Below are 21,037 nucleotides of genomic sequence, written 5' to 3' on the forward strand. Positions count from 1 at the left end.
ATCCTGAGCGACAAAACAAAAGTATGGTTTTGTTTTGTGACCAGGATGTTAGTTTTCATCTGAACATTGTTTGGAATCAATTGATAAATGGGTCCTTCATGCAAGGGATGCTTCCTTCATACAACAATTTACGTGGATGAACAGTTCTCAATTGACTTGCAGTAAAATATTCAGTCTGTAATATTCGTTGAAGTCATTGTGCTTACGCCCTGAAAATTTAGTCCACTTCGAAGTACTGAAAATAAACACCAATGAGTAACCGAGTCACATGTTAAGTTTTAATACCTAATTTCCATTTTCCTCAGTAATAAAACTTAATCCATTTGATTTGATCCACAGTTCATCACCACGCAATAATTTTCGCACGAGATTTTGAGATTTTCACCAAGAAATTAGACAAAGAAATGTAATAACCAGCAAATAGAACAAGATAAACAAAAGGCGGTAGGAGAATCAAAACATTCAAAACCTCTTTGATGAAAATGGCCATATGAAATCTTACAGAATTTGATATGTTTCTGCCAAAGGCCCTCGAATCAATATTCTTACAAGTCTAAGGGTCTCAGGAACACATTTGAATCACAGATCGCGCGCACATCACTTTAGTCGCTTCGTTTCCCATCTTTCTACTCATATAGTCTTTGCCTCTTGACTCGACTCATATGACTGAATTATTTATTGTTGATCCCATCCATTACCCATGGACAGATGTATACTTCCCGTCTCCCTGGAATAAAAATGGCTTCCACCTCCCCTCCCAAGCCTACAAATCACAAGATACCTTGTGGTGGCTGGCGCCCATTCCTGTGATGTGCACTTCCACTTTTACTGATTCTGTACTATTCTACCTTTGCATTCAGTCTCCACAGATTATCCTTATAGTATAAAGAGGTGTCAAAATAAACAATTGTTAACTTATCTTTCTGCGAACTGTCAAAACTGACTCTTTGTGATCTGAACGTTCTTATGGTAAGTGTCCACCTGAGATAAAATCTCGAGAGTAGAGATTAATCTCAGGGCGTTATTCTGATGGAGCTCTTGAGACATGTTCAGTCTCTGAGACTAGTATTGACTTGTGTCGCAGGTGGACAGGTACCATTAGTCATGGTACATTTGGAAGAGTTGTTCGATACAGATTATGAGTACCCTGATGTACAACGTGTTATCTTTCCAGGAGACTACCAACACGAACTCCACTCCTACAGGGCAGAGAACCCCACCTACGGTCACTATGTCGATCAGTCCTACGGGGGATACAGCTCCGAATACTCGGGTACTGGGACGAGTACCACACTGTACGGGTACGGAACCGACTACGCCTACGACAACCCGTCGAGCATCAGCAGTCACAGCGGTTCCAGAACGCCTCAACGGTTACCCCTGCAAACCCACAGGAGAACCCCTTCGAACGTCTCCAACGCAAGCTCGACAAACGTCAGCGGGTCCAACGTCAATCCCACCTTTCGACTGGAGGAAGATCCCGCGCACACCCCCACCCATTTCGCTCGCAGACCGCTGTACGATTACGACTACAACAATTTCCAGAGACAGGGTTCGCACGACGTCAGTTTCGAACGGCCTACAACGTTGGAAACCACCACCAAACTCCGTTCGAGTCTGAAACGCAACAACTACCAATCTAGTCAAGGTCATTCGGGGGGAAACACTCCAACTAACCCGACTCCCCCCGACAGTCTGACGTCGGACGACAGCTCGTATGTGTCCGCGAAGGACAGCAATAGCTCCGTTACGAGGGTTAGGTTTTCTCCCACGACGCTTAGGGATATACCGGTTATAGGGCAAGCTCAAGATGTTAATGTTCCTCTACAAGTTCGACGGACTAGACAACGGCCGAGTTTGGCCGAGATGGAAAGGGAGTTCATGCAATAATGAAGGGAACGAGTAGAAAATCGGTTTTATTAGGTACTAGCACCATACAACTAATGGTAGTAGATTTAAACGTCGCCCACCATTCAGAGTTAATTTTGTGACGAAAAAGCGCTGAGATCAAAAACTAGAGTAACTAGACCCATGCATGCCTACCATACTACCAAAAAAAACTGCAGTCTGAATTAGTGGCAGAGGGACTAAAGTGGGCACGCCCCCCTCTCCAGAATTTCCCAGATATTTTTCAACCAAGCATAAAATGACATTGAGCTTCCTAGTTCCCCCCCAAAAGAACCATAGCCACGCCAATGTCACTGATATCAGAACCAGTTCAGACTTGAACCGGTTCTGATATCAGTGAGGATTTTTATGTTCCGCCACTGTAAAAATAACATAGCAAATATTGGTGGACCACGTCAAGGTTTATTTTGTTGTATTTTTAAAGATCTTATTTTAATTTGATAACTGTTGAGAGGGTCCTTGTTGGTCTGGGTTAAAGAGACTCAATTTAACAAAATGCCGACGTTTCGATTCATTTAAAATCTTCTTCAGGGTTCTACAATAGATGGTACACATTAAGACGCTATTTAAAGAAGGTAGCATTACAAATCAACAAGAAAAATATTAGAACAATTTGGGAGGAAACTTCCATATAGAAAGTTTTGTATACACATTGTTTTATTTACTTTGAAAAGAAAATCTCTCGACAATAAAAAATACGATAGAAGAAGGAAGATGAACGAAATAACTGAACTTGAATCTTTTCCTTTCTTCGAGCATGAGTTCTTGTTAGCACTGATTCCTCCAGAATTCAACGAATTCAATCCAATTTAGGAGAAAAATTCGGTGAAAAAATTAACTTCTACCGTATAATCACCAAACACGCGGGTTATCAAAAAAAAAACTAACGAACAGGCAGAATATCCAGTTTTTCCATCAAAAACATTCACGAGAAACACACCGAGATTTTTCTAAATTGTCATCGATTGTGAAAGAGAATCATAAAACAATATCCAAATTTTCAGACAATGAATCGCGATAAATGAAAATGACACGTAAAAAGTAGCCGGCTCTGTCGATGAATCAAGTAAACATCTGCGGATCACACATGCGTTGAAGTTGAGTTCGGTGAAACGTTGCTAATACGTTTACTTTTCTCGGTCTAGTTTTTGGATGTTTTTTCCAGTGAAATTTTTCTCGTTGAGTTAATTCGAATCGTTTTATCGAAATTTCTGTTTAGTGCCACGATTTTTGACTCGAGGGACTTTGTGGTAAGTTTTGCATTCAAGGTTTTGGGATTCGTACAGAGAGCTTTACAGACTCTGTAAGCAATGAGGTGGTTTTGATAATTTTTTCTCATTATGTGGAAAAGTTCATCCTATTGATTCGATAACTGTAGTTATTCAAACGATTCTACTCTTTCATTGAGTACAAATGAATAAAAAAATGATTAATCGAACATTTCCCTTCAAAAAACTACCTCGTTGCAAAATCACAGTCAAATTTAACTCTTTTTTTCACGTAGTACCCTGCTTTGTGATATTTATTCAATAATCCGGATTATTAATCGTTAGATTTATTTTTCACTCGACCTCATTCCTGAAGAAATTGAAGATTTCTTTATTCTAAAATATTCCGTGGAATCACAAAAATTCATCTGACGCAGCTCGATGAATTTAGCAATTTAGGAGAAAACTTCGGTGAAAAAAATTTCCTTCCGTATAATAAAAGGTTGGACAAACACGCGGGTTATCAAAAAAAAACTAACGAACAGGCAGAATATCCAGTTTTTTCATCAAAAACATTCACGAGAAACACACCGAGATTTTTCTAAATTGTCATCGATTGTGAAAGAGAATCATAAAACACTATCCAAATTTTCAGTGGACGAATCGCGCTAAATGAAAATGACACGTAAAAAGTTACCAGCTCTGTCGATGAATCAAGTAAACATCTGCGGATCACACATGCGTTGAAGTTGAGTTCGGTGAAACGTTGCTAATACGTTTAATTTTCTCGGTCCAGTTTTTCGATGTTTTTTCCAGTGAAATTTTTCTCGTTGAGTTAATTCGAATCGGTTTGTCGAAATTTCTGTTTAGTGCGACGATTTTTGACTCGAGGGACTTTGTGGTAAGTTTTGCATTCAAGGTTTTTAGATTCGTTCAGAGAGCTTTACGGACTCTGTAGGCAATGAGGTGGTTTTGATAATTTTTCCCATTATGTGGAAAAGTTCACCCTATTGATTCGATAACTGCAGTTATTCAAACGATCTGACTCTTTCATTGAGTACAAATGAATAAAATATTGATTAATCGAACATTTCCCTTCAAAAAACTACCTCGTTGAAAAATCACAGTCAAATTTAACTCTTTTTTTCCACATAGTACCCTGCTTTGTGATATTTATTCGATCAACCAGTTTATTAATCGTTAGATTCATTTTTTACTCGGCCTCATTCCTGAAGAAATTGAAGATTTCTTTATTCTAAAATATTCCGTGGAATCACAAGAATTCATCTGACGCAGCTCGATGAATTTAGCAATTTAGGAGAAAACTTCGGTGAAAAAAATTTTCTTCCGTATAATAAAAGGTTGAACAAACACGCGGATTATCAAAAAAAAAAACTAACGAACAGGCAGAATATCCAGTTTTTTCATGAAAAACATTCACGAGAAACGCACCGAGATTTTTCTAAATTGTCGTCGATTGTGAAAGAGAATCATAAATCACTATACAAATTTTCAGAGGTGAATCGTGCTAAATGAAAATGACACGTAAAAAGTAACCAGCTTTGTCGATGAATCAAGTAACCATCTACGGATCACACATGCGTTGAAGTTGAGTTGCTGATACGTTGCAGATACGTTTACTTTTCTCGGTCTAGTTTTTCGATGTTTTTTCCAGTGAAATTTTTCTCGTTGAGTTAATTCGAATCAGTTTTTCGAAATTTCTGTTTAGTGCGACGATTTTTGACTCGAGGGACTTTGTGGTAAGTTTTGCATTCAAGGTTTTGGGATTCCTTCAGAGAGCTTTACGGACTCTGTAGGCAATGTCGTGATTTTGATAAATTTTTCTCATTATGTGGAAAAGTTCACCTTATTGATTCGATAACTGCGGTTATCCAAACGATCCGACTCTTTCACTAAGTACAAATGAATAAAATATTGATTAATCGAACATTTCCCTTCAAAAAAACTACCTCGTTGAAAAATCACAGTCAAATTTAACTCTTTTTTCCACATAGTACCCTGCTTTGTGATATTTATTCGATCAACCGGTTTATTAATCGTTAGATTCATTTTTTACTCGGCCTCATTCCTGAAGAAATTGAAGATTTCTCTATTCAAAAATATTGCGTGGAATCACAAAAATTCATCTGACGCAGCTCGATGAATTACGAATTCGTTTTTCTATGGATCTGAGAGAGGACCATTGAACATTCAGCTAACGTTTTATGTTATACAGTTTTATGGTGGGACATAGATCTTGTGTCGATGATCTGAAGCACAGATGCTAAGTATTTTCAAATGAATCGGAAATTATAGAATTTTTCCATTTGCGCCATGTGCCCCGTTCCATATACATATTTTCTGGAAAATAATGCAACAAAATTTGATCACGGATTCCCAAGATAAATTAAAAAACCTGTCTTTCGGAGTTACCACCCCCTGAATTTCTCCCCTAAAAATTGTCTTATTCAATAGCAACTTATCATTGTTGTATGGTGTTAGTGCATCGATTTTCTCAATAAATATGATACTGTCTGAAGGTTTGAACAACCTCTTCTCTGAAAATATAACAGTTCAAACTTTTTCGTAGGATGAAATTATGTCAACTTCTCCTTCTTTCCATGCCATTGACGACATCATTTTCTACTGATTCGTGCCATTGTATCGCTATCGTATATTATTGGTAGAAAAGCTTTACTTAAGAGTATCTAGAAAAGTGATTTTATATATCAGTATTCTTAAAATCAATTTTGAACGTTCTGAAAGGAAAATCGCCTTTCAGAATCTATTTTGGGTAATGACAGCTCAAGTAAAATTGTGACTAATTTGATATTCTAGTTAGCGGTAGAAATAAATAATTTTTAGTATTATCATTCCATTCTCGGTTTCTACTCATTTTGCATCTACTTACTCAAGAATCGTCCTTTATCTTACTTTCAATAAGAAAAACAAGATAAATATGGGACCCATCTCATCAGTTAACACTATCTATATGACGAACTCAAAAAGGACTCTTCTGAGAATTTGAAGAAAATTTTTAGTACCTACCTACCTTGAATACATGATATTTCCGGATGTGTCACTTTCAATATTTTTTTCGGAGTATCAGATATGTGATACATATGAGAGAAAATGATGTTACTTCCGCAGGAGAGTGCAATAATGACAAAAATATTTAGGTTAGATACTAATCACTATTTCTACAAATTTTCAGAATGGTGTAACTTTTTACTCAATGCAATAGATGACACAATAAATACTCACAAAAAAAAATCCAAAATGAAGTTGTTGGGTATAAAACAGTCCTCGATATCAATAGGACTACCTCATTCGTATACAGAGTGGCGATAAAAAATTACCCATTTTCAATTGGAACACTATATTTCATTGGAAATTTGAGTAGAGCTTGAAAAAAAATGCCAATATAATTATGTTGTTTCATGGGTCTCAGATCGTGCTTTTCTGATTTATGTATAATTTTCAGAAAAAAAAGGGACCAGCATTTCGAGTGATGTACATAGATCAACTTCTTGGCTATCGAATTGCAGTTTGTGACAAAAAATTTGAGCCGGCTTTACAAACAGAACGTTTTTGACATCTCATCAGCAGTGTTACCACATTTCAAAAACTCGTAGAATTTTTTCATCTGGGACACCCCATAAGGAATGAATCTTGTTGCCGGATTTTTTCTGTTTCATACCAACGTCATGCATAATCCAAAAAATATCAATTATTACAACTATAAAATTTACAAATCCATTTTTAGATTATTCTTCTTTTGATATAAAACAGAAAAACGCCGAACTACAGAGTTAAAATCAACATCTTTTTATACAAACTATCGAACGAAAAAGCCTAGGTTTATTCCAGTGGGATTCGACTTCCTAAAGATGCCATTTCATATAATAGTGTCCCATTAAAAAAAAACGAAGAATTTTTAAAATGTGGTAACACTGCTTTTGGATTCTCCAAAACCGTTTTATTTGTGATTGGGGCTCAAAAGACTTATCATTTATGAATTTTATTGGCGGAAACAGCAATTTGATTGCTAACAACCTACATACTCACAGCATTTTAAACGATGTACCATTTTTTCTCAGAATTATCAATAAATTCAAAACGGACAATCTGAAACTCATTAGATATATGTATTTGAATTTGTAGGTTCATATGTCGAATGAAATATGTAGTGTTGAGTTGAAAAAACAGAACTTAATTTTGCCACTCTGTATAGCAATAGAGTTAGTCATATTGTAATTGAGGATGGATTTATCCAGAACAACTCTAATCTGATAATTTTTTCCGTAACTCTTATAGTTTTGCATATAAGGCCTTTCTTATTGCGCCACTCTGTACTTGGTTCACATATATTTTTCAAATTGCGTTTTCATAATATGTCACCTTATAAATTTTTGCGCGAATATGTGATTATGGGAACTTGGGATTTGACGTTTTTTATTCACAATCCATAGTGCCTGATGTAATAATGTTCATATTTTGATGGTGATAATTGTAAACGTACATAGTCATTTTGTGCAATTAATTAAGAAATTTAATAATTCAATTCGTATCATGCTCGTAATTAGCAGGTTTGCCTTAAATATTTTGGACAGCATCCAAATTTTTAAATGTCAAGTAATATTATCTACTCGTAATTCTTGCGTGAAATAGTTATTTATGTACCAAGGAGGAAAAAGTGTCTATTATAGCAAGCAGGCGATATATTAGACAGTTTTTTACCAAGGTGTATATCAAATTTTTTCGTCGACCTCACATGAAAATAAGTACTAACCTGTTTACTAGTCTCAGCTACGGCGCCGTAGCTGTCAATTCCCTCAGTTCTGGAGGGATGAAAAGTGTCAGCGGACGAAATTAGTATGTAAAACGTAATATTTTGTCGAGGTCGTCGAAAAAATATCGAAATTATTCAATATTTGCATCGATTGATGAATAGTCTACCAGGAAATGTTCACACTTCCAGTCTTAAATGGAGGTACTTATATTGAACTGATAAACATTGCACGTTCATCAATCTATAGTTTAGAAGATAATATTATGATAAAATCATTGTTGATCCAATGTGTTAGAGTAGATTTTGTAAATTTGTACGTATTGAGATTAAACTTGAAATGCTCGCTTTTCTACTGGTTAAATCGAATTTGAAGGGGTGAAATGAAACTTCAATATAGTTCTCGAACTATGCAATGTGAAAAGACTGTAAATAACATTCCATTGGATTCTTTGTAAAATATTATCCAGTCCTTCAATTTATTCCAATCCGAAGTAATTATGAATTATGCATTTGATTGGACGTTTGAATATTTATTTATATTATATATAAATACTGACTAAGGTATTTAATGAAATTATGGGCAATTAACTAAATTGAGTTTTTCGAAAATTAGATGTGGCCATTTGTTGTTTATATTCTATTGAAAAACCTGATCAGATACAAGTTGATACTCAAAAAGCATTCAAATCATGTTCTATGGGACCATGTCTTCAATTCGAGATAAACTATTATTTGCTCCCTTCGAAAACATTTTGTTATTTTTGAGTAACAACAAATATTCCGATAACCCATGATGTAAATATTCTTATAAATAATTATATATTAACTATCTAGGTAACGTTGGCTTCAAATCGGAGAAACCTGTTACGTTTTATTTATTTTAAGGTTATCAAATGTAAATATATTTTCCTTTTCTTGGGAAATGATGCTTGAAAATACTCTTGTAACTATACCAAACTGAATAGATGAATATAAAATATTTAATCTTGCATTAGTATTCAGATTTTTTTCAAATCAAACCTGAAATATAGCAGAGGAATAGGGTTAATTCCACTGGAAATTTAAAAAACCCTTATCGGGTGAGTGAAGAGCAACTGCACAAAGTTATCACCATTCAAGATCTCTCAGGAAAGTATCCAACGAATAAAGTGAAGTTTCATTGCTCGTATCTACTACATGAAATTTATATTACATATAAAGATTCTAGAAAACCAAACAGTTGATGATTCAATAGAGAATTGCACTCCAGAGAGCTCTTCGAAGTCAACTCGCAAATGAAAAGTGGAAAAACAAAAAATATTATTTTCTCCTAAACAAGGCCAGATATTTGAAATTTTGGTATGAAAATATAGGTTTTCGAACACGCTGAATCTATTGCGAGCATTTTTGGGAGCCTATCTCCCTTCGTTTAGATTTTCATCTTGGAAATGGCATTTTTTCAAAAATTGCAATTTTCAATCTGCGATATCTCCTGTGATATTCGTCTGATCCAATTGGGATTTCCGGTTATATAATCAGCGTTGCCTAGGCTTCCACCCTAGTACAAAAATTCGATTTCGAAAATCTCGATTTTTTGGGTCAAAAATGAGCAAGGGGTTAGACCCCCCTAAAATGACCTATTTGCTACTCTGTCTAAAAATCAGGACGTTCTTTTACTGTCTTAGGATATGGAGTGCATAGAATTTGTTCCGAAGATTCTGGAAAACCAAACAGTTGATGTTTCAATAGAGAATTGCGCTCCAGAGAGCTCTTCGAAGTAAACTCGAAAATGAAAAGTGGAAAAACGAAAAATATTATTTTCTCCTAAACAGAGCCAGATATTTGAAATTTTGGTATGGAAATATAGGTTTTCGAACACGCTGAATCTATTGCAATCATTTTTGGGAGCCTATCTCCCTTCGTTTAGATTTTCATCTTGGAAATGGCATTTTTTCAAAAATTGCAATTTTCAATCTGCGATATCTCCTGTTATATTCGTCTGATCCAATTGGGATTTCCGGTTATATAATCAGCGTTGCCTAGGCTTCCACCCTAGTACAAAAACTCGATTTCGAAAATCTCGATTTTTTGGGTCAAAAATGAGCAAGGGGTTAGACCCCCCTAAAATGACCTATTTGCTACTCTATCTGAAAATCAGGATATTCTATTATTGTCTTAGGATATGGAGTGCATAGAATTTGTTCCGAAGATTCTAGAAAACCAAACAGTTGATGTTTCAATAAAAAATTGCGCTCCAGAGAGCACTTCGAAGTAAACTCGAAAATGAAAAGTGGAAAAACGAAAAATATTATTTTCTCCTAAACAAGGCCAGATATTTGAAATTTTGGTATGGAAATATAGGTTTTCGAACACGCTGAATCTATTGCAATCATTTTTGGGAGCCTATCTCCCTTCGTTTAGATTTTCATCTTGGAAATGGCATTTTTTCAAAAATTGCAATTTTCAATCTGCGATATCTCCTGTTATATTCGTCTGATCCAATTGGGATTTCCGGTTATATAATAAGCGTTGCCTAGGCTTCCACCCTAGTACAAAAACTCGATTTCGAAAATCTCGATTTTTTGGGTCAAAAATGAGCAAGGGGTTAGACCCCCCTAAAATGGCATATTTGCTACTCTGTCGGAAAATCAGGATGTTCCATTACTATCCTAGGATATGGAGTGCATAGAATTTGTTCCGAAGATTCTGGAAAACCAAACAGTTGATGTTTCAATAGAGAATTGCGCTCCAGAGAGCTCTTCGAAGTCAACTCGAAATTGAAAAGTGGAAAAACAAAAAATATTATTTTCTCCTAAACAGGGCCAGATATTTGAAATTTTGGTATAAAAATATAGGTTTTCGAACACGCTGAATCTATTGCAATCATTTTTGGGAGCCTATCTCCCTTCGTTTAGATTTTCATCTTGGAAATGGCATTTTTTCAAAAATTGCAATTTTCAATCTGCGATATCTCCTGTTATATTCGTCTGATCCAATTGGGATTTCCGGTTATATAATCAGCGTTGCCTAGGCTTCCACCCTAGTACAAAAACTCGATTTCGAAAATCTCGATTTTTTGGGTCAAAAATGAGCAAGGGGTTAGACCCCCCTAAAATGGCATATTTGCTACTCTGTCGGAAAATCAGGATGTTCCATTACTATCCTAGGATATGGAGTGCATAGAATTTGTTCCGAAGATTCTGGAAAACCAAACAGTTGATGTTTCAATAGAGAATTGCGCTCCAGAGAGCTCTTCGAAGTCAACTCGAAAATGAAAAGTGGAAAAACAAAAAATATTATTTTCTCCTAAACAGGGCCAGATATTTGAAATTTTGGTATGAAAATATAGGTTTTCGAACACGCTGAATCTATTGCAATCATTTTTGGGAGCCTATCTCCCTTCGTTCAGATTTTCATCTTGGAAATGGCATTTTTTCAAAAATTGCAATTTTCAATCTGCGATATCTCCTGTTATATTCGTCTGATCCAATCGGGATTTCCGGTTATATAATCAGCGTTGCCTAGGCTTCCACCCTAGTACAAAAACTCGATTTCGAAAATCTCGATTTTTTGGGTCAAAAATGAGCAAGGGGTTGGACCCCCCTAAAATGGCATATTTGCTACTCTGTCGGAAAATCAGGATGTTCCATTACCATCCTAGGATATGGAGTGCATAGAATTTGTTCCGGAGGTTCTGGAAAACCAATCAGTTGATGTTTCAATAGAGAATTGCGCTCCAGAGAGCTCTTCGAAGTCAACTCGAAATTGAAAAGTGGAAAAACAAAAAATATTATTTTCTCCTAAGCAGGGCCAGATATTTGAAATTTTGGTATAAAAATATAGGTTTTCGAACACGCTGAATCTATTGCAATTATTTTTGGGAGCCTATCTCCCTTCGTTTAGATTTTCATCTTGGAAATGGCATTTTTTCAAAAATTGCAATTTTCAATCTGCGATATCTCCTGTTATATTCGTCTGATCCAATGGGGATTTCCGGTTATATAATCAGCGTTGCCTAGGCTTCCACCCTAGTACAACAACTCGATTTCGAAAATTTCGATTTTTTGGGTCAAAAATGAGCAAGGGGTTAGACCCCCCTAAAATGGCATATTTGCTACTCTGTCGGAAAATCAGGATGTTCCATTACTATCCTAGGATATGGAGTGCATAGAATTTGTTCCGAAGGTTCTGGAAAACCAATCAGTTGATGTTTCAATAGAGAATTGCGCTCCAGAGAGCTCTTCGAAGTCAACTCGAAATTGAAAAGTGGAAAAACAAAAAATATTATTTTCTCCTAAGCAGGGCCAGATATTTGAAATTTTGGTATAAAAATATAGGTTTTCGAACACGCTGAATCTATTGCGAGCATTTTTGGGAGCCTATCTACCTTCGTTTAGATTTTCATCTTGGAAATGGCATTTTTTCAAAAATTGCAATTTTCAATCTGCGATATCTCCTGTTATATTCGTCTGATCCAATTGGGATTTCCGGTTATATAATCAGCGTTGCCTAGGCTTCCACCCTAGTACATAAACTCGACTTCGAAAATCTCGATTTTTTGGGTCAAAAATGAGCAAGGGGTTAGACCCCCCTAAAATGACCTATTTGCTACTCTATCTGAAAATCAGGATATTCTATTATTGTCTTAGGATATGGAGTGCATAGAATTTGTTCCGAAGGTTCTGGAAAACCAATCAGTTGATGTTTCAATAGAGAATTGCGCTCCAGAGAGCTCTTCGAAGTCAACTCGAAATTGAAAAGTGGAAAAACAAAAAATATTATTTTCTCCTAAGCAGGGCCAGATATTTGAAATTTTGGTATAAAAATATAGGTTTTCGAACACGCTGAATCTATTGCGAGCATTTTTGGGAGCCTATCTACCTTCGTTTAGATTTTCATCTTGGAAATGGCATTTTTTCAAAAATTGCAATTTTCAATCTGCGATATCTCCTGTTATATTCGTGTGATCCAATTGGGATTTCCGGTTATATAATCAGCGTTGCCTAGGCTTCCACCCTAGTACAAAAACTCGATTTCGAAAATCTCGATTTTTTGGGTCAAAAATTAGCAAGGGGTTAGACCCCCCTAAAATGGCATATTTGCTACTCTGTCGGAAAATCAGGATGTTCCATTACTATCCTAGGATATGGAGTGCATAGAATTTGTTCCGAAGATTCTGGAAAACCAAACAGTTGATGTTTCAATAGAGAATTGCGCTCCAGAGAGCTCTTCGAAGTCAACTCGAAATTGAAAAGTGGAAAAACAAAAAATATTATTTTCTCCTAAACAGGGCCAGATATTTGAAATTTTGGTATAAAAATATAGGTTTTCGAACACGCTGAATCTATTGCAATCATTTTTGGGAGCCTATCTCCCTTCGTTTAGATTTTCATCTTGGAAATGGCATTTTTTCAAAAATTGCAATTTTCAATCTGCGATATCTCCTGTTATATTCGTCTGATCCAATTGGGATTTCCGGTTATATAATCAGCGTTGCCTAGGCTTCCACCCTAGTACATAAACTCGACTTCGAAAATCTCGATTTTTTGGGTCAAAAATGAGCAAGGGGTTAGACCCCCCTAAAATGACCTATTTGCTACTCTATCTGAAAATCAGGATATTCTATTATTGTCTTAGGATATGGAGTGCATAGAATTTGTTCCGAAGATTCTAGAAAACCAAACAGTTGATGTTTCAATAAAAAATTGCGCTCCAGAGAGCACTTCGAAGTAAACTCGAAAATGAAAAGTGGAAAAACGAAAAATATTATTTTCTCCTAAACAAGGCCAGATATTTGAAATTTTGGTATGGAAATATAGGTTTTCGAACACGCTGAATCTATTGCGAGCATTTTTGGGAGCCTATCTACCTTCGTTTAGATTTTCATCTTGGAAATGGCATTTTTTCAAAAATTGCAATTTTCAATCTGCGATATCTCCTGTTATATTCGTCTGATCCAATTGGGATTTCCGGTTATATAATCAGCGTTGCCTAGGCTTCCACCCTAGTACATAAACTCGACTTCGAAAATCTCGATTTTTTGGGTCAAAAATGAGCAAGGGGTTAGACCCCCCTAAAATGACCTATTTGCAACTCTATCTGAAAATCAGGATATTCTATTATTGTCTTAGGATATGGAGTGCATAGAATTTATTCCGGAGATTCTGGAAAACCAAACAGTTGATGTTTCAATCGAGAATTGCGCTCCAGAGAGCTCTTCGAAGTCAACTCGAAAATGAAAAGTGGAAAAACAAAAAATATTATTTTCTCCTAAACAGGGCCAGATATTTGAAATTTTGGTATGAAAATATAGGTTTTCGAACACGCTGAATCTATTGCAATCATTTTTGGGAGCCTATCTCCCTTCGTTTAGATTTTCATCTTGGAAATGGCATTTTTTCAAAAATTGCAATTTTCAATCTGCGATATCTCCTGTTATATTCGTCTGATCCAATCGGGATTTCCGGTTATATAATCAGCGTTGCCTAGGCTTCCACCCTAGTACAAAAACTCGATTTCGAAAATCTCGATTTTTTGGGTCAAAAATGAGCAAGGGGTTGGACCCCCCTAAAATGGCATATTTGCTACTCTGTCGGAAAATCAGGATGTTCCATTACTATCCTAGGATATGGAGTGCATAGAATTTGTTCCGGAGGTTCTGGAAAACCAATCAGTTGATGTTTCAATAGAGAATTGCGCTCCAGAGAGCTCTTCGAAGTCAACTCGAAATTGAAAAGTGGAAAAACAAAAAATATTATTTTCTCCTAAGCAGGGCCAGATATTTGAAATTTTGGTATAAAAATATAGGTTTTCGAACACGCTGAATCTATTGCAATTATTTTTGGGAGCCTATCTCCCTTCGTTTAGATTTTCATCTTGGAAATGGCATTTTTTCAAAAATTGCAATTTTCAATCTGCGATATCTCCTGTTATATTCGTCTGATCCAATTGGGATTTCCGGTTATATAATCAGCGTTGCCTAGGCTTCCACCCTAGTACAACAACTCGATTTCGAAAATTTCGATTTTTTGGGTCAAAAATGAGCAAGGGGTTAGACCCCCCTAAAATGGCATATTTGCTACTCTGTCGGAAAATCAGGATGTTCCATTACTATCCTAGGATATGGAGTGCATAGAATTTGTTCCGAAGGTTCTGGAAAACCAATCAGTTGATGTTTCAATAGAGAATTGCGCTCCAGAGAGCTCTTCGAAGTCAACTCGAAATTGAAAAGTGGAAAAACAAAAAATATTATTTTCTCCTAAGCAGGGCCAGATATTTGAAATTTTGGTATAAAAATATAGGTTTTCGAACACGCTGAATCTATTGCGAGCATTTTTGGGAGCCTATCTACCTTCGTTTAGATTTTCATCTTGGAAATGGCATTTTTTCAAAAATTGCAATTTTCAATCTGCGATATCTCCTGTTATATTCGTCTGATCCAATTGGGATTTCCGGTTATATAATCAGCGTTGCCTAGGCTTCCACCCTAGTACATAAACTCGACTTCGAAAATCTCGATTTTTTGGGTCAAAAATGAGCAAGGGGTTAGACCCCCCTAAAATGACCTATTTGCTACTCTATCTGAAAATCAGGATATTCTATTATTGTCTTAGGATATGGAGTGCATAGAATTTGTTCCGAAGGTTCTGGAAAACCAATCAGTTGATGTTTCAATAGAGAATTGCGCTCCAGAGAGCTCTTCGAAGTCAACTCGAAATTGAAAAGTGGAAAAACAAAAAATATTATTTTCTCCTAAGCAGGGCCAGATATTTGAAATTTTGGTATAAAAATATAGGTTTTCGAACACGCTGAATCTATTGCAATCATTTTTGGGAGCCTATCTCCCTTCGTTTAGATTTTCATCTTGGAAATGGCATTTTTTCAAAAATTGCAATTTTCAATCTGCGATATCTCCTGTTATATTCGTCTGATCCAATTGGGATTGCCGGTTATATAATCAGCGTTGCCTAGGCTTCCACCCTAGTACAAAAACTCGATTTCGAAAATTTCGATTTTTTGGGTCAAAAATGAGCAAGGGGTTAGACACCCCTAAAATGGCATATTTGCTACTCTGTCGGAAAATCAGGATGTTCCATTACTATCCTAGGATATGGAGTGCATAGAATTTGTTCCGAAGATTCTGGAAAACCAAACAGTTGATGTTTCAATAGAGAATTGCGCTCCAGAGAGCTCTTCGAAGTCAACTCGAAATTGAAAAGTGGAAAAACAAAAAATATTATTTTCTCCTAAACAGGGCCAGATATTTGAAATTTTGGTATAAAAATATAGGTTTTCGAACACGCTGAATCTATTGCGAGCATTTTTGGGAGCCTATCTACCTTCGTTTAGATTTTCATCTTGGAAATGGCATTTTTTCAAAAATTGCAATTTTCAATCTGCGATATCTCCTGTTATATTCGTGTGATCCAATTGGGATTTCCGGTTATATAATCAGCGTTGCCTAGGCTTCCACCCTAGTACAAAAACTCGATTTCGAAAATCTCGATTTTTTGGGTCAAAAATGAGCAAGGGGTTAGACCCCCCTAAAATGGCATATTTGCTACTCTGTCGGAAAATCAGGATGTTCCATTACTATCCTAGGATATGGAGTGCATAGAATTTGTTCCGAAGATTCTGGAAAACCAAACAGTTGATGTTTCAATAGAGAATTGCGCTCCAGAGAGCTCTTCGAAGTCAACTCGAAATTGAAAAGTGGAAAAACAAAAAATATTATTTTCTCCTAAACAGGGCCAGATATTTGAAATTTTGGTATAAAAATATAGGTTTTCGAACACGCTGAATCTATTGCAATCATTTTTGGGAGCCTATCTCCCTTCGTTTAGATTTTCATCTTGGAAATGGCATTTTTTCAAAAATTGCAATTTTCAATCTGCGATATCTCCTGTTATATTCGTCTGATCCAATTGGGATTTCCGGTTATATAATCAGCGTTGCCTAGGCTTCCACCCTAGTACATAAACTCGACTTCGAAAATCTCGATTTTTTGGGTCAAAAATGAGCAAGGGGTTAGACCCCCCTAAAATGACCTATTTGCTACTCTATCTGAAAATCAGGATATTCTATTATTGTCTTAGGATATGGAGTGCATAGAATTTGTTCCGAAGATTCTGGAAAACCAAACAGTTGATGTTTCAATAGAGAATTGCGCTCCAGAGAGCTCTTCGAAGTCAACTCGAAAATGAAAAGTGGAAAAACAAAAAATATTATTTTCTCCTAAACAGGGCCAGATATTTGAAATTTTGGTATGAAAATATAGGTTTTCGAACACGCTGAATCTATTGCAATCATTTTTGGAAGCCTATTTCCCTTCGTTTAGATTTTCATCTTGGAAATGGCATTTTTTCGAAAATTGCAATTTTCAATCTGCGATATCTCCTGTTATATTCGTCTGATCCAATTGGGATTTCCGGTTATATAATCAGCGTTGCCTAGGCTTCCACCCTAGTACAAAAACTCGATTTCGAAAATCTCGATTTTTTGGGTCAAAAATGAGCAAGGGGTTAGACCCCCCTAAAATGGCATATTTGCTACTCTGTCGGAAAATCAGGATGTTCCATTACTATCCTAGGATATGGAGTGCATAGAATTTGTTCCGAAGATTCTGGAAAACCAAACAGTTGATGTTTCAATAGAGAATTGCGCTCCAGAGAGCTCTTCGAAGTCAACTCGAAATTGAAAAGTGGAAAAACAAAAAATATTATTTTCTCCTAAACAGGGCCAGATATTTGAAATTTTGGTATAAAAATATAGGTTTTCGAACACGCTGAATCTATTGCAATCATTTTTGGGAGCCTATCTCCCTTCGTTTAGATTTTCATCTTGGAAATGGCATTTTTTCAAAAATTGCAATTTTCAATCTGCGATATCTCCTGTTATATTCGTCTGATCCAATTGGGATTTCCGGTTATATAATCAGCGTTGCCTAGGCTTCCACCCTAGTACATAAACTCGACTTCGAAAATCTCGATTTTTTGGGTCAAAAATGAGCAAGGGGTTAGACCCCCCTAAAATGACCTATTTGCTACTCTATCTGAAAATCAGGATATTCTATTATTGTCTTAGGATATGGAGTGCATAGAATTTGTTCCGAAGATTCTGGAAAACCAAACAGTTGATGTTTCAATAGAGAATTGCGCTCCAGAGAGCTCTTCGAAGTCAACTCGAAAATGAAAAGTGGAAAAACAAAAAATATTATTTTTTCCTAAACAGGGCCAGATATTTGAAATTTTGGTATGAAAATATAGGTTTTCGAACACGCTGAATCTATTGCGAGCATTTTTGGGAGCCTATCTCCCTTCGTTTAGATTTTCATCTTGGAAATGGCATTTTTTCAAAAATTGCAATTTTCAATCTGCGATATCTCCTGTTATATTCGTCTGATCCAATTGAGATTTCCGGTTATATAATCAGCGTTGCCTAGGCTTCCACCCTAGTACAAAAACTCGATTTCGAAAATCTCGATTTTTTGGGTCAAAAATGAGCAAGGGGTTAGACCCCCCTAAAATGGCATATTTGCTACTCTGTCGGAAAATCAGGATGTTCCATTACTATCCTAGGATATGGAGTGCATAGAATTTGTTCCGAAGATTCTGGAAAACCAAACAGTTGATGTTTCAATAGAGAATTGCGCTCCAGAGAGCTCTTCGAAGTCAACTCGAAATTGAAAAGTGGAAAAACAAAAAATATTATTTTCTCCTAAGCAGGGCCAGATATTTGAAATTTTGGTATAAAAATATAGGTTTTCGAACACGCTGAATCTATTGCGAGCATTTTTGGGAGCCTATCTACCTTCGTTTAGATTTTCATCTTGGAAATGGCATTTTTTCAAAAATTGCAATTTTCAATCTGCGATATCTCCTGTTATATTCGTCTGATCCAATTGGGATTTCCGGTTATATAATCAGCGTTGCCTAGGCTTCCACCCTAGTACATAAACTCGACTTCGAAAATCTCGATTTTTTGGGTCAAAAATGAGCAAGGGGTTAGACCCCCCTAAAATGACCTATTTGCTACTCTATCTGAAAATCAGGATATTCTATTATTGTCTTAGGATATGGAGTGCATAGAATTTGTTCCGAAGGTTCTGGAAAACCAATCAGTTGATGTTTCAATAGAGAATTGCGCTCCAGAGAGCTCTTCGAAGTCAACTCGAAATTGAAAAGTGGAAAAACAAAAAATATTATTTTCTCCTAAGCAGGGCCAGATATTTGAAATTTTGGTATAAAAATATAGGTTTTCGAACACGCTGAATCTATTGCGAGCATTTTTGGGAGCCTATCTACCTTCGTTTAGATTTTCATCTTGGAAATGGCATTTTTTCAAAAATTGCAATTTTCAATCTGCGATATCTCCTGTTATATTCGTGTGATCCAATTGGGATTTCCGGTTATATAATCAGCGTTGCCTAGGCTTCCACCCTAGTACAAAAACTCGATTTCGAAAATCTCGATTTTTTGGGTCAAAAATGAGCAAGGGGTTAGACCCCCCTAAAATGGCATATTTGCTACTCTGTCGGAAAATCAGGATGTTCCATTACTATCCTAGGATATGGAGTGCATAGAATTTGTTCCGAAGATTCTGGAAAACCAAACAGTTGATGTTTCAATAGAGAATTGCGCTCCAGAGAGCTCTTCGAAGTCAACTCGAAATTGAAAAGTGGAAAAACAAAAAATATTATTTTCTCCTAAACAGGGCCAGATATTTGAAATTTTGGTATAAAAATATAGGTTTTCGAACACGCTGAATCTATTGCAATCATTTTTGGGAGCCTATCTCCCTTCGTTTAGATTTTCATCTTGGAAATGGCATTTTTTCAAAAATTGCAATTTTCAATCTGCGATATCTCCTGTTATATTCGTCTGATCCAATTGGGATTTCCGGTTATATAATCAGCGTTGCCTAGGCTTCCACCCTAGTACATAAACTCGACTTCGAAAATCTCGATTTTTTGGGTCAAAAATGAGCAAGGGGTTAGACCCCCCTAAAATGACCTATTTGCTACTCTATCTGAAAATCAGGATATTCTATTATTGTCTTAGGATATGGAGTGCATAGAATTTGTTCCGAAGATTCTGGAAAACCAAACAGTTGATGTTTCAATAGAGAATTGCGCTCCAGAGAGCTCTTCGAAGTCAACTCGAAAATGAAAAGTGGAAAAACAAAAAATATTATTTTTTCCTAAACAGGGCCAGATATTTGAAATTTTGGTATGAAAATATAGGTTTTCGAACACGCTGAATCTATTGCGAGCATTTTTGGGAGCCTATCTCCCTTCGTTTAGATTTTCATCTTGGAAATGGCATTTTTTCAAAAATTGCAATTTTCAATCTGCGATATCTCCTGTTATATTCGTCTGATCCAATTGGGATTTCCGGTTATATAATCAGCGTTGCCTAGGCTTCCACCCTAGTACAAAAACTCGATTTCGAAAATCTCGATTTTTTGGGTCAAAAATGAGCAAGGGGTTGGACCCCCCTAAAATGGCATATTTGCTACTCTGTCGGAAAATCAGGATGTTCCATTACTATCCTAGGATATGGAGTGCATAGAATTTGTTCCGGAGGTTCTGGAAAACCAATCAGTTGATGTTTCAATAGAGAATTGCGCTCCAGAGAGCTCTTCGAAGTCAACTCGAAATTGAAAAGTGGAAAAACAAAAAATATTATTTTCTCCTAAGCAGGGCCAGATATTTGAAATTTTGGTATAAAAATATAGGTTTTCGAACACGCTGAATCTATTGCAATTATTTTTGGGAGCCTATCTCCCTTCGTTTAGATTTTCATCTTGGAAATGGCATTTTTTCAAAAATTGCAATTTTCAATCTGCGATATCTCCTGTTATATTCGTCTGATCCTATTGGGATTTCCGGTTATATAATCAGCGTTGCCTAGGCTTCCACCCTAGTACAACAACTCGATTTCGAAAATTTCGATTTTTTGGGTCAAAAATGAGCAAGGGGTTAGACCCCCCTAAAATGGCATATTTGCTACTCTGTCGGAAAATCAGGATGTTCCATTACTATCCTAGGATATGGAGTGCATAGAATTTGTTCCGAAGGTTCTGGAAAACCAATCAGTTGATGTTTCAATAGAGAATTGCGCTCCAGAGAGCTCTTCGAAGTCAACTCGAA

At 36.2% G+C, this 21,037-nt stretch overlaps 1 protein-coding gene across 1 annotated transcript in view; it reads left to right on the forward strand.

Moving 5' to 3' along the window:
• Nucleotides 1-8,887, forward strand: part of LOC123310513 (mitogen-activated protein kinase kinase kinase 10-like) — a 49,485-nt gene extending 40,598 nt beyond the window's left edge. The window contains exon 12 of the mRNA XM_044894009.1: nucleotides 1,175-8,887. Coding sequence (XP_044749944.1) covers nucleotides 1,175-1,890 — 716 coding nt within the window. The 3' untranslated portion in view covers nucleotides 1,891-8,887. The remainder of the gene's footprint in view (nucleotides 1-1,174) is intronic.
• The last annotated feature ends 12,150 nt before the right edge of the window (nucleotides 8,888-21,037 follow it).

Source organism: Coccinella septempunctata, chromosome 3, assembly GCF_907165205.1.
Source record: "Coccinella septempunctata chromosome 3, icCocSept1.1, whole genome shotgun sequence".
Taxonomy (NCBI): domain Eukaryota; kingdom Metazoa; phylum Arthropoda; class Insecta; order Coleoptera; family Coccinellidae; genus Coccinella; species Coccinella septempunctata.